The 12171-nt window shown below is 60.8% G+C and overlaps 2 protein-coding genes across 2 annotated transcripts; one reads left to right on the top strand and one right to left on the bottom strand.

The window, feature by feature from the left end:
• Positions 1–1321: 1321 nt before the first annotated feature.
• LOC101874435 (rac GTPase-activating protein 1-like) lies at positions 1322–6488 on the top strand. Its single transcript, XM_034062034.1, has 17 exons — positions 1322–1387; positions 1646–1857; positions 1979–2181; positions 2275–2411; positions 2640–2718; positions 2939–2995; positions 3624–3701; positions 3978–4098; positions 4353–4513; positions 4708–4869; positions 5003–5098; positions 5171–5372; positions 5446–5551; positions 5669–5801; positions 5877–5979; positions 6083–6200; positions 6282–6488. Exons 2-17 carry the CDS (start codon positions 1761–1763, stop codon positions 6328–6330), a joined length of 1902 nt encoding a protein of 633 aa, XP_033917925.1. The 5' UTR covers positions 1322–1387; positions 1646–1760; the 3' UTR covers positions 6331–6488.
• A 704-nt stretch (positions 6489–7192) lies between these two features.
• Positions 7193–11964, bottom strand: GMPPA (GDP-mannose pyrophosphorylase A). The gene is made up of 12 exons (XM_034062573.1): positions 11865–11964; positions 11700–11797; positions 11520–11623; positions 10915–11107; positions 10701–10760; positions 10424–10554; positions 9529–9663; positions 9252–9349; positions 9070–9116; positions 8880–8972; positions 8620–8788; positions 7193–8547 (listed from the first exon to the last, which is right to left on the bottom strand). Exons 1-12 carry the CDS (start codon positions 11905–11907, stop codon positions 8447–8449), a joined length of 1272 nt encoding a protein of 423 aa, XP_033918464.1. The 5' UTR covers positions 11908–11964; the 3' UTR covers positions 7193–8446.
• Positions 11965–12171: the final 207 nt, after the last annotated feature.

Raw genomic sequence — 12171 nt, 5'->3', positions numbered from 1 at the left:
TCCCCCAGCCCCAGCTGGGGCATCTCCACCTGCTGCCCTGCCCTGGGGTGTGCATGTTCCTGGCTAGGGCAGAGCAAGTGGAGTGCTGGCTCCATGTGCAGGACAGGGTCACACATCCTGGAGCTGGCAGGTGCTGGGGAGCACCCGCAGATGGGGAGCCTCTCTGGAGGCAGGCAGCAGAGAGCTGAGCAGGCAGCAAAGGGCTGAGAGTGCAGGCCCCCAGGGCTGTGATTGGATTTTCCTTGGCCATGCTGAGGCTATTGATCCAGCTGTAATTAAAGTCTCTCCAAAACCTGACTCATATTCAAACTTGGGAGGAAGGAGCTTCTCTGAGAAAAACCCTTTGCTCTCCATGCGCTCTTACAGCACAGAGCTCAGCCATGCTGGGGTGCTGCCAGCATTTCCCAGCCCTCTGCCAGGCACTGTCCCTAAGGGGGACACTGCCTTGGGACTGCCTGGGGCAGGAGCATCCCATCAAGGCAGTGTCCCACAGTGTCCTGCAGTGACCCTTATGAGATTCAGTCCTTGCGGGGTCCGTGCTGCCTGGACCTCATAGCCTAGGATTAACACAGGCTGTTTGCTCACCAAATACCTCAGACACATCCCTGAGATGTGGGGGTGCTTCCCCATGCTCCTCGCTTGCCACTGCTTTGGGCCCTGTGCAGTACCTGTGCAGTACCGGCATGGGGAGAAGAGCCTGTTGAACGCATGGTGCACCAGAGAGGTACCGGGGTGCTGGGAGGACACGCGGTGTGCAAAATCCCTTCTCCAGGTCAGAGGCAGCCAGGGAGGTGTGAAGGCAGGTGAGGTGCCTACGAGCATTTATAAGTATGTGTGCATGTGTGTGCAGGGGCTTGCACGCCCAGCCCTGCCGCCAGCCCCGCCGCCAGCCCCGATGCTATTCCAGGCATTCGCAGCAGGTCGGGGCAGGCAGCAAGGAGGGGGAGCTGCCGCTTCACCAGGGCCCCCCGCAACCCCTCCTGGAGCCCCTGCCAGAACGCGGAGCCAGCAGGAGCTGGGGACTGCGCCGGGAGCCCCTGGGCCCGGCATCGCGGGGTGCGGTGCCCACCGGCAGTGTCGGGCAGGGCCAGGGCGTTGAGGCAGGGAGGTGGCTCCATCTGCAGGACACGGCCCGGCCGGGAGCCCCAGGGCTGGCGGTTCCCACCGCCACAAGCAGCAGCTCTGTCTGCGGGGCACAGCGGAGGGGGACAGCGGGCAAGGACACCGGCTCCTCCTGCTCCCGGGAAGCGGTGCCGGGAGCCAGCCGCCTCCCCCACCTCTGCCCGCCCCAGCGCGTCCTGCTCCCGATGCTCCCTGCACCCCTAGAGCACCCCGCACCAGCAGCGCTTGCATCCCTCAAGTGCTCTCTTCAGGTACCCCAACCCAGGTACCAGAGCAACCCACCCTCAAATGCGACCCCAACCCAGCAGCACCATTGTGCCTGCAGTCAGCACTGCCACCCCGTACCCCGGGGCACCACGCGCCGGGGGCTCCCGGGAAAGCTCCCTTACAGCGGGAGCCGTCGGGGCGACGGTTCGGGCCCCGTGGCGGATGGAGGCGGGGCAGGGACGGGCTCCACCCCGGCCCCCGGCCCACATAGGCAGGGCAGGAGGGCCCCTTACTCTCGGAGCTTGCGCTTTACCAGGGCCACACAGCGGATCCCGACGTCGAGCGTGGAGGCAGAGCTCCGGGACGATCCCAGCGAAGCGGGGGCTGTTCTGCCTGGCTGAGGGGGTCTCTCCCCGTCCCAGGGTAGCGGGATGCTGCTGCAGCGCTGCGGGTGGCTCCTGGCCCGGCTCCTTGCCCGGCTGGAGCGGGTGTTGCCGTTGCTGGAGCTCAGCGGTAGCGTAGAGGAAGGTGGGTGCTTGCCTCTCGGCCTTGGGGGCTCAGGGACCTCTGGCTCTGTTGCGAGTGAGGGCTGGGAGAGCTGAGGGCTGGCGCCCCATTCCGGCTGGCCACCCGTTTGTGTTGCCCCTAGACTACATCCAGATTGCTCGGCACTTTGAAGCGACACGCCAGAGATGCTGCCGCCTGGAACAGGACGGGCGTCGGGCCCGGGAGCAGCTGGCTCGTGTGGAGGCCGAGCGGGCAGCGCTGGAGGTGAAGCTCAAGCACGCCCGCAACCAGGTGGAAGTGGAGATGAAGAAGCGGTTCCGGGCAGAGGCTGAGCAGGAGAAGCAGGTTGGAGGGTTGGCTGCAGGGGCACCCCGAGGGGCTGGCTTCAGGCACCCCAGCCGGGTGCTACCCCCCCCCCCCCCCCCCTTTTGCTTGCAGGAGCGCAAACTTCAGCTGGTCTTCGAGTCCCTAATGGGGGAGCCGGGAGGCAGCAAGGTGCTGAGCAGGGAGCAGTGCTCTGTTCTCAGTGCCCTGGCTGGCTGGCGACTTGGGGCCACCCTGGCACCAGGCAGGAGGTGAGCAGGGCTAGTAGTCCTTTCCCCAGCCTCTTGGGCATCCCTGGGCTTGGCTGTGCCCCTCTCCCCTTCCCTTCTGCTGGGCTCCAGGGCCTGGCTGGGCACTAGGGTGCTGGAGTTCTGCAGGGGCATCAGCCATGGGTTTGCAGGAGTGGCTGTATGAATAGGTGCTTGCTGGGGGACCATGAGGGTTATCCTGGCCTGGTTGATCACCAGCTCACTCTGTAGGTCATCTGCAGTGAATGAATCGTGCCAGTCCCTCTTGTCCCACTCAGACATCAGTTATGACCGCACTGAGGATGATGTGGTAAGGAATGACTCCCTAAAAGTCCTGGGGTTCAGCTTGTCCCCAGCAGTGAGCGGGTGGTTTTGCCCCACTCCTGCAGTTGCCCTTGCATTGGGCCCCCTTGCATTGCCATGGTTACAGGTGGGCTGCCCCAGGTGGCTATTTGAGCCACAGATGGATGTTGGGGTTTTTTCTGGCCCTGTGCAGCCCTGACAGCCCTAGTCTTCCCTCTGCCTTTCAGGATGTTGATATGATGACAGTGGTGAGGACCCTGAAGCGCAAATCCCAGGAGAGGCAGGTAGGAGGGAAATGCTAGGATGTGGCAGCCCCAGGGGCTGGTGTTGAGTGAGTGACTGTGCCCCTCTATCAGTGAGGATCCCCTAGGTCTGCTCTACACTCTTGCACTGTTCCTATGGGACCCTCTGCCCATACAGGTCCCAGGCTGCCCATGCTGCCCAGGCTGAGGTGCTGGCCCTGAGTCATATGGGGTTAGGGCACACAGATACTTATCCATTCCAGCACAGGAGGTTACAAGGAGCCTGGCAGTGGGTTTAATTTATTGATGCTGGGCTGGGAGCATTTGCTGGTTTCTCAGCAAACCTCCCGCAATCAATAGAAACTCCATTACTTTCCACTGTGTCCCAGCTGGGCTCCTCAATAATTCATCCTCATGTGCAGGCATTCTGCACCTCACCCTGCTCACACCTCTGCATTGCAGGCCTGGCCTGGCTTCCCTCAGCCCCAGGGCTGGTGCTGACCCAGGCAGAGGGCCTAGATCCCCATGGTGCCTGGTATGGTGCAGGCAATGTTGGGGTACACTGGAAGACCAGAACATTTTGTGGGGCTCAGACCAATTGGCTTGGGAGCTGGGGGTGGGGGGGGCAGATTGCCTGCCTTCCCTTCACCCAGTCTTCTTTGTCCTCCAGCATGTGTCCCTGGCCCCTCTGGCTGGCCCCGTGGTGATGGCGAAGCGGCGCCGTTCTTCTGTGGCACCCCTCAATGCTGTGAGTAGGGATGCCAGTATGACCTGGGCAGGCCTGGGGTATATGGGCTGCCCTGGTGCCAGAAAGCAATGCTGCAACCTAAAGTCCGGCAGGTCTGCAGGTGCTCAGCTGTCTCCTCTGGGTGCCTGTGCCCTTCACTGTGGTTGCAGTGGGGAGAGCATCCCTGGCTGTGCTAGGCTGTGGGGATGGGAAGCAGGTGGAGCAGAGCTGATGGGGAGATGCTGGAGTACTGTGGGCTGCATCTGGGCATGTTCTCACTGACCCTCATCTCTGCAGGCGAGTGTTGCCCCTGCTCCCCCTGCTTCTGAGGTCCCACACCCTGCTGGCAGCCTCCCACCTGCAGTTCTGCTGCCACACCGCCGCTCTCGCCAGGGACATCGTGCCTCCATACATGCAGGTCATGGGAAGGGCTGAAGAGGGGACTTGGTGGTGGCGTGGAACCCACCCCAGGGTGCTGCTGTCACAGGATGGGGGGATGCTTGTCCCCACTGTGGGGATACTGGGGTCCTCTGGACATGCCAAATGCAGCTGTCCCAGGGCAGCTGTGATCTGAAGGGATTCCTTGGGAGGTGGAACACCTCCCCACATTGCAGCTGGTAGTTGGGACAGTTTGATTTTCAGGGTCTCCTCCACTGCATCCTCTCCCTGCAGAGCCAATCATGGTGTGGGGCAGCAGTGAGGATCCAGGCTGCCATACCACAGGGCAGGAGAGCCACACAGAGAGCAGCTCCACGGGGCAGCCAGCACCAGCCTCCTTCCTCTCACCTCCACCAGGCCTTCCACCCCTCCAGCACCAGTTCACTTCCAAAATGGTGTGTGTTCCAGCCTCCTGCCCTTCTCTTGGCTGCTACGGAGAAAAGAGCCAGGCCATGGGAGCAGCTTTCCTCCACCCCACCTCTGCTTGCATATGGGCTGGCTGGAGGCAGTGGGGGCTGGCTTAGGGGGATGAAGGAATGGTACTGGGTTATCTGCAAGGAGGGGCCCTGACCCTGTTCCCCCTCTCCAGGTGATCCGTCCTGAGCCATGTGGTGTGTGCGGCTCCCGCATCCGCTTCGGGAAGGCTGCCATCAAGTGCCACCAGTGCCAGCTGCTGCTGCACCCCAAGTGCCAGGAGCAGTGCCCCAGGCCCTGTGTGCCCCGGCCTCGCCACCATGCTTGGCCCCGTGAGGTGAGGGGGGTACAGCAGTGCTTGGGGGCTGCCCTGTCCCTGTGGGGCTGCCATGTGATTGATGTCAGGGCTCTGCATGTCCTGGCTGTTGCTGGGTGCTGGATGCAGAGCAGGTCCGTGTTGTCCTCTCCAGGGTGTGGTGGCAGACTTTGCCCCCACCACGCCGCCCCTGGTGCCAGCGCTGGTGGTACAGTGTGTGACCGAGGTGGAGACACGAGGCTTGAAGGAGGTAGGGCCCAATGCAGTGGTAGGGGTGATGTTATGGTCCCCACATGGCTGAGCCCCTCTCCCTGCACCTCAGACAGGACTGTACCGTGTGCCAGGCACAGAGCAGCTGGTGCGGGAGTGGAAGCAGAAGCTGCTGCGAGCCGGGGGCACGCTGCCCGCTCTCAGCAGTGTGACTGACATCCACGTGGTGTGCGGGGTGCTCAAGGACTTTCTACGGGGACTCAAGGAGCCACTAGTCACCTTCAGCCTCCACCCTGCCTTCCTGCAGGCTGCCGGTAAGCAGGGGTCCTGAGATGGGGGGAAAAAGAGCTGTTCCTCTGCTAACACTGCTCCATGGTGCTACCACAGACATCCCTGATGATGCTGCCTGTAGCACAGCTCTGTGCCATGTGGTGAGCAAGCTGCCCCGTGCCAACAGGGACACCCTGGCCTTCCTCATGCTGCACCTGCTCAGGTGAGTGGCCCATCCTAGCATGGAATCAATCCCTGCATCCACACCCCAGAGTAGGGAAGCTGGGCTGAGGGGCCCCTTGGTCAGGCTGTTGCTTACATCATCTGTCCCCCCTCACAGGGTGTCACGCAGCCCCGACTGCAAGATGGATGTGCTCAACCTCTCCCGGGTGTTTGGCCCTACACTGGTGGGACACAGCTCAGCCAGCCCCACACCACTTGCCATACTGGAGGATGTGCCACGGCAGTGCAAGGTGAGGGGGTCTCCAAGGCGTGGGGTGTACCCCAGGTGCTGTCACCATCCTCATCCTCCATCCCTCTCTGCCCAGGTGGTGGCCCGCCTCCTCTCGCTGCCACCCGACTTCTGGACTGGCTTTGTGGGGACAGAGCAGGAGAACCTGGTGCCAGTGCCAGCCTCGCGGGGTGAACACGGTGAGACAGGGCCCCCTCCCTGCCCTGTGGCTGCTGCTGAAGGGTGCTGGGTGCCTGCATCTGGGCTGAGGTGCAATAACCATCCCCATCTCATGTCCTGCAGCGCCATTCTTCCACCCCATCACCTCCCCGGAGCCCAAGCCAGACCAGCTGAGCCCCCCAGGTTCCTGCTGCTTCCCCAGCACTCTGCAGAGTTGTGTGGGCATAGTTGCTCGGCCCTTGTGAGTGCTATGGGGATGGGTGTCTGGGGAGCAGGGGTGCAGAGCTTGCTGCGCAGCCCTGACTCATCTCTCCCCACGCAGGCAGCGGCCAACCCCAGAGAAGGTGAGAAAATTCTTTTCTCCTGTGTAGCCTCCTGCAGCAGAAGCTCCCAGGGGGCATGGAGCTGGCACTGGAGGCGTGATGCCTGCGGGCCCTGGCAGCCCCTGCTTCCCTGTGTGGGAAATGGGGAACATGGCTGGCTCTGCCTGCTGTGGTGAGGGGAAATTTTGGGTATGGTTTGTATTAAATGTTTGCAACAAAACAAGCCTGGCTGCAGTTGCTGTCTACCCCTCCCTGCTGGTGCTAGGGTTTTGGGGGGGCACGAGCATGATGGAGCCAGGCTGGGCAGCAAAGAGCTGTACTGACAGCAAAGAGGAGCAGTGCTCCCCCAACACCCTGCTTTTGCTGGGTGAGGAGGGCTGGAGAGCCTCCTCCCACTCTAGCTGAAGCCCTCCTCTCCCTGCCCTGGAGCCCAGGATATGGGAGGCCCCTTTTTCAGCCCAGATCTTGGCCTCAAGTAATCAGAGCTGCTGCTACTCAGGGCAGGCCAACCTTAAAGTGTTTCCAGACTTCCTGGCACCTCAGTTGAGGCCCCTTTAACTCCTTCTTCCCCTTCACTGCTGGAGCTGCAAAGCTCAGGCATGGCTTGGATGCAGCTCTCTCCCTCCAAGAGATGGAAGCTAGATGAGGCTGCAATAGAGCAAGGGTCCAGGAAGTGCTTGTTCCCCAGTTAAGTGCACAAAGGGACAGCCACTGCAAGGGGCACTTGGGCAAAAGGAGCATTACACAACAGGACTGAGAGTTGCCTTGGGCAAACCATTGTTCTAAAAGCCAGGCCTGATATAGGATATGGAAGAAAATTCATGTACAATCCTGAAAGCAAGTACTTTGGCTCTGTTTCCTACAGCCCAGTGTTGTTCACCAATGGGCAAGGAAATCAGCACATCCAAGGCAGAGACAAAACTGAAGGAGTTTAATGTGCTTAAAGCCAGGGAACAGTTAATCCCCGCCCAGGACCACAGGAGAACTGGCACAGGAAGGCACAGAGCTGAGAGCAAGGATTTACTGCAAATCTGTCAAGCTGGGGTGGTACTGGATGGATGAGAATCTCTAATGCAGTACCTTGCTGAAGGCAAGAGGTGTAATGGGGGTCCCCGGTGAAGTAAAGGGCTTTAGCACAGAGCTCCAAAACCAGAGCCAAAGAGGGTGAGCTGTATAAAGGGCAGTGCTAGTTATCAGTGACAAACTGTGCTTTCAATAAAAACTGGTTTCTTGAGAGAGCAAGGCAGTAGATCTCTGCACACATGTAAGTTGATTGCTCTGCTGCCCTGTGGCTGGTGTAAGGGGAGACACGCAGCAAGCCCCACAGGCTGTAACCATACTGGAGCAGAGGCTGTTGGCCCACCAAGGTGGCAGGTGCCTGCTGCCGTCACTCTGAACCTGCACAGCTCTCAGCCTGATGGGAGCAGATGGGGCACGGCTGGCAGCTCTCCCTGCTCATCCTGAGCCCTTGGGGGTGCAGGTGGTGCTGGGGAAGGGGTGCTGTTGCAGCTCCCTCCAGGGCCAGCAGCCTGCCATCCTAGCCCTCCCTCCTGTGCCAGAGCCCTTAGGACAAGCCTAGTGCTGCTCTTGTTTTCCCAGCAGTAGGCAGGACCCCAGCTCAGGCTGTTGCAATCACATCGCTGAAATTGGGATCCTTACGCCTGACTCCAGCAGGGTGAGCTGTCTACACAGGACAGGAAGAATGAAAGCTCCCCAGCCTCAAAGATGGGCAAAGTCCTTCCAGGGAGTTGCAGAGAGCAATTGATGTAGGGTGAGGAGTGTCAAGACAATGCTGGTAGTGCCCCTTGGTGGAGAAACACCCAAAGCTGGACCCAAGACGCTGCAGGCAGCGATTCCTCACCAGCCTTAGCCCAGGGCTCCCTGCACAGGCCCACTGCCTGGTGCATAGGCTACATGCTGTCCCTGAAGCCCTCACCCTGCTGGTCCCTGGGCTGCAAGAGAAGCAGCATGCAAGGCTGATGGTCACCAGCTTTAATGTCTGACTGCAGGAGGAGTCAGGCACATGTAGGACTCCTGGCCTGTACCTACCCCGCTGGGGGTGCTGGGAACCTGGGAGGTGAAGCCTCAGCACAGGCTCTTGCTGTGGGGCACACAGGGGGTGAGGGCCTGGCACTGGCCCACCCCCACCCAACAAGTTGCTGACTCACAGGATAATCTGGTTTTTGTAGCTGCGGCTCAGCTCCTTGTGAGGAAGGACGATGGAGTTAAGAATAACAACCTCAGCAGGGATGGTGACACTGCAGCCTGCAGATAGAGCATGAGGGGTTAGCCCGAGGGAAGCCTCACTGTGTGGGGCTGGGTGCAGGTGGGACGTACCCAAGATGGTGATGGATGGTGTGAGGCGCCCATCCCGGAAAAGGGTCTCACTGTCGATCTTGGCATAGGGATCATTAGGGTTGGGGTCACTGGGCGTTCCTTCAACCCGGGCCCAGCGCCCAATGGTGCTGTCCCAGCCCACGATGGTATTGAGGACACAGGTGTGGTCCTAGGGCACAGGGGAGGAGGATGAAGGGTGCTGCTACCTCCCTGCAAGGGGAGGGAATTGACACCTGCACCATCAGGCAATCCCTACTTACATGGAGTGAGGCACCATGCAGGACTATGGATTCTCGCACACGCACACCAGCTCCCACTGTCACCCCCTCCCCAATGGAGACATTGGGGCCCAGCTGTGAGGACAGAGGGAGGTGATGAGGTTGAGGACAATGGAGCCCTCAGCATTCCTGAGCATTGCCCTGCCGCAGGGCCCCCCATGCCTGCACTCACCACTGCAGTGCTGTCAATGGAGGCCGTTGGGTGGATGTACACATTCCCTGCAACAGAAGGCAGCTGCGTCAGGGAGGCAGCTCACACGAGGACCAACCTCTCAGATCAGGGGAGGTCCTGCCCATGGCTCCCACTGCCTCCCCAGGCAGCCCCCAAGGTGGCAGAGGGTGGCAGAGTGATACCTCGGATGATAGGGCCTCCAGGTTTGTTCTGGGCCAGCCTCTCTGGATGGCTTTTGCTGTACTGGTTCAGGTAAAGGCGGCTGGCATAAATAGCAGAGCTGGGGAGGGAAAACATAAGACTGTTATTGCCTCTCCAGCACTAATCAGGGCAGAGAAATATCCAAATTCAGCACTCACACCCACCTGCCCCCCCAGGACCCTGCCTGGACACCCTCCCATCCCTCAAACAGATCGCTTGATGCTCCTGCTGCACCAACTCTATAGCCACAGCCCTTACCCAGCTGACTTGATCTGGCTCCAGAAGCCATCAGTTTTGTAGACATACAGCTTGCCCCTCCCAGCCAGTGCTGTGAACACGTCCTGCTCTAGCCGGATCACTTCTGCACGCTGCCAGCCATTGGAGCTTTCCTCTCTGCAAGCAAGAGGCCTGTTAGACACCAACCCAGTCGTGGCCTCAGCCAGGGACCCCAGCAGGTACCCTCCCCAAATTCAAGGGCTTTGGTGATCCTAGCCTCCTACCTAGCCATGTACTACTCCCCAGAAGTGAGGACAGCCCCAGCCATCAGGCCAGGCCTGTCCAGCCCCACTGAGCTCTAGAGCAGCAGAGGGACCAGGCTCTGACAGCTAAAATAAGCTCTAAGCCAGAAGTTGATGGTGCAAGAGCCCCCACCCAGCCCAGACGGGTGTTTGAGCAACAGATCCTGCCCCCACTCCAGAGCCCTGCTCAGCTGGATTGTTGCTTAACCGGTGGCAGAGAAGTCAGGTGACAATCTGGCTGGTGCAAGGAGCTAGATGGGGGATGGAGCATTCGCAGGCGAAAGGCTTGCTCTGCCCCTTGTCTGGAGCTGAATGAGGATGGGGTTGGAGGCGAGGGAGAGAAAGGGGGAGTCTCAAGCTAGCCAGGAGGGGAGCAGAGGCAAAAACAGCTTTACAGAGCAGGCTGGAGCAGGGAATAAAGCATGCAGTACTGCCAGGAACAATTCAGCCCTGAAAGCAGCCAGTGCAGACACAGAGGGAGACTTACCCACGGTAAGGATAGCTGGTGCAGGACCAGGAAACAAGTGAGTGACAGCAGAGGAGAGAAGATAGAGAAAGAATGGAGGATGAGTGTGCTGCTGCAGCCCTGGGAAGCAGTGGGGTGGGAGGGACATGGGGCACAGAGAGGCACTCACAGCACTAGCTCTTGCTGGTTCCTCTGGAAGACCTCGCCAATGTGCTGGAAGATGGCAGGTGTGAACAGATAGATGCCACAGTTAATGATCTCACTGACAAATGTGCTGGGCTTCTCCACATAGTGCTGGACCTGCAGGTAAGGAAAGAGATGTGAGTCCCAGGGCACAGCCCTCGTCCCTGGTGTCACTCCTCTGTGGCACACTGGGAACATGCCCATGCAGGCAGTGCAGCACCTGCTGCCCACACTGCATCTGGCTTCTCAGGGCTCTCCAGTACCTCCTGCGTGTCGGCATTTGCCACGATACAGCCATAATTCAGTGCCTGCGTCCTATTGGCCTGCAGAGCAAGGACATGTTAGTAGTGGCAGAGCAGCAGGCATGCAGAGCAGGTGAGATCCACAGCTCACCCAGGCACCCATCCACCACAGGAGCTGCTGGCTCCTAGACAAGCCAATGGCAAAGCTCCGTTGCTCCCCAGCACTGCCACTCACTGTGGTACCCAGAATGACAAAGCTGTGCGCATCCCCATGCTGCTGCCGGAACTCCAGCATCTCCTGCAAGGGGAACTCTGAGCACACATCTGCGTTGAGGACAAAGAAGGCCTCAGCACCACCTGACAGGATCTGGTCTCGGAAGTGATAGATGCCACCACCCGTGCCCAGCGCCGCATACTCCTGGAGATACCTGTGAGCCAAGCAGGAAAAAGCAAGGGCTTATGGAAGTGGGTGTCTGGTGGCACAAACCAGCAGCAGGACAGGGAAGGACTGATAGGGGCTGGAGGAATATAATCTTGCCATGCGGTGACGGGGCTCATGTGGATGTTGGCATAGTGAAAGGAGACTGAAGGAGGGAAAGATGGCTTGGAACACTTGGAACTGGGCTGGGGGGGGCATCCTTGCAGCAAGAACCAGCCAGGGCAGGAAAATTTGGCAGAGCTAACACTCCCATGTTAGCTCTGTCCATCCATGGGGGGACAGGGCCCACATGTCCCGTGCCTGGGTGCTGGCTGGGGTTTGCAAGCCTGGGGAGGCAGGTGAGGGGCCAAGCCAGGTTTGGCTGCCACGGGTACCCCGGGGGTGCAAGGGTTCCTGCCCACCTGATGGGGATCTTGAACTCCTGCTGTGCTGACACCAGAAAGCGGCTGAGGGCCTCATGGGGCTGGTAGAAGCCCATCAGCAGGATCTCCTTCATGCCAGGCACCTGGGGAGGGCAGAGGCAACGGATGGGTAGGGTGCCCCTGGCCCCCCATCCCCCTCGGCCCCCATCCCCGCCCTACCTTGGCGCAGGCCTCGATATGGTGCTGCACCATGGGCACACCGGCCACCGGGAAGAGCGGCTTGGGCATCTCGAAGGACAGCGGCCGGAACCGGGTCCCTGCGGAGCACAGCGGGTTCGGCAGAGCCCAGCACCGCCGGGGGCCCTGCGGGCCCGGCGCACTCACCTTTCTGCGGGCCCCCGATGAGGATCACCGCCTTCAGCGGCATCGCGCCCGCTCCCCTCCGGCACCGCCGCCGCGCCCGCCCGGCCGCCGCTTCCGCACACGTGGCTCACACACGTCACCGCGCCGGGCTCGCACCCCCTCGCTGCGTCACCGCGCCGCGGGCCGCGCTGGCGAGAGCCAGGCCGCCAGGGGGCGCAGCAGTGGCGAGAGAGCTGCGGCGGACGCACCGGAAGGGGGAGGCGGGGACCGGGAGCAGGGGACCCGGCCGGTCTGTACCCGGAGCAGCCGCCACCCCCGTCCGGCCTCA

This window comes from Melopsittacus undulatus, chromosome 4, assembly GCF_012275295.1.
Source record: "Melopsittacus undulatus isolate bMelUnd1 chromosome 4, bMelUnd1.mat.Z, whole genome shotgun sequence".
NCBI classification, from domain to species: Eukaryota; Metazoa; Chordata; class Aves; order Psittaciformes; family Psittaculidae; genus Melopsittacus; species Melopsittacus undulatus.
The sequence above is the reverse complement of the archived record's forward strand: the minus strand, read 5'-3'. Positions and strand labels throughout refer to the sequence as shown.

What these genes read in the sequence shown, in the direction of transcription:
- GMPPA (XM_034062573.1), bottom strand. Translation starts at nt 11,907, where the DNA reads ATGCCGCTGAAGGCGGTGATCCTCATCGGGGGCCCGCAGAAAG. An exon ending in GAGTTCAAGATCCCCATCAG is followed by an intron (nt 11,108 to 11,519) that starts GTGGGCAGGAAC and finishes CTTGGCTCACAG; the next exon opens with GTATCTCCAGGAGTATGCGG. An exon ending in AGCCAGATCAAGTCAGCTGG is followed by an intron (nt 9,350 to 9,528) that starts GTAAGGGCTGTG and finishes TTCCCTCCCCAG; the next exon opens with CTCTGCTATTTATGCCAGCC.
- LOC101874435 (XM_034062034.1), top strand. Translation starts at nt 1,761, where the DNA reads ATGCTGCTGCAGCGCTGCGGGTGGCTCCTGGCCCGGCTCCTTGCCCGG. An exon ending in CTGTGGCACCCCTCAATGCT is followed by an intron (nt 3,702 to 3,977) that starts GTGAGTAGGGAT and finishes TCATCTCTGCAG; the next exon opens with GCGAGTGTTGCCCCTGCTCC. An exon ending in GGCATAGTTGCTCGGCCCTT is followed by an intron (nt 6,201 to 6,281) that starts GTGAGTGCTATG and finishes CTCCCCACGCAG; the next exon opens with GCAGCGGCCAACCCCAGAGA.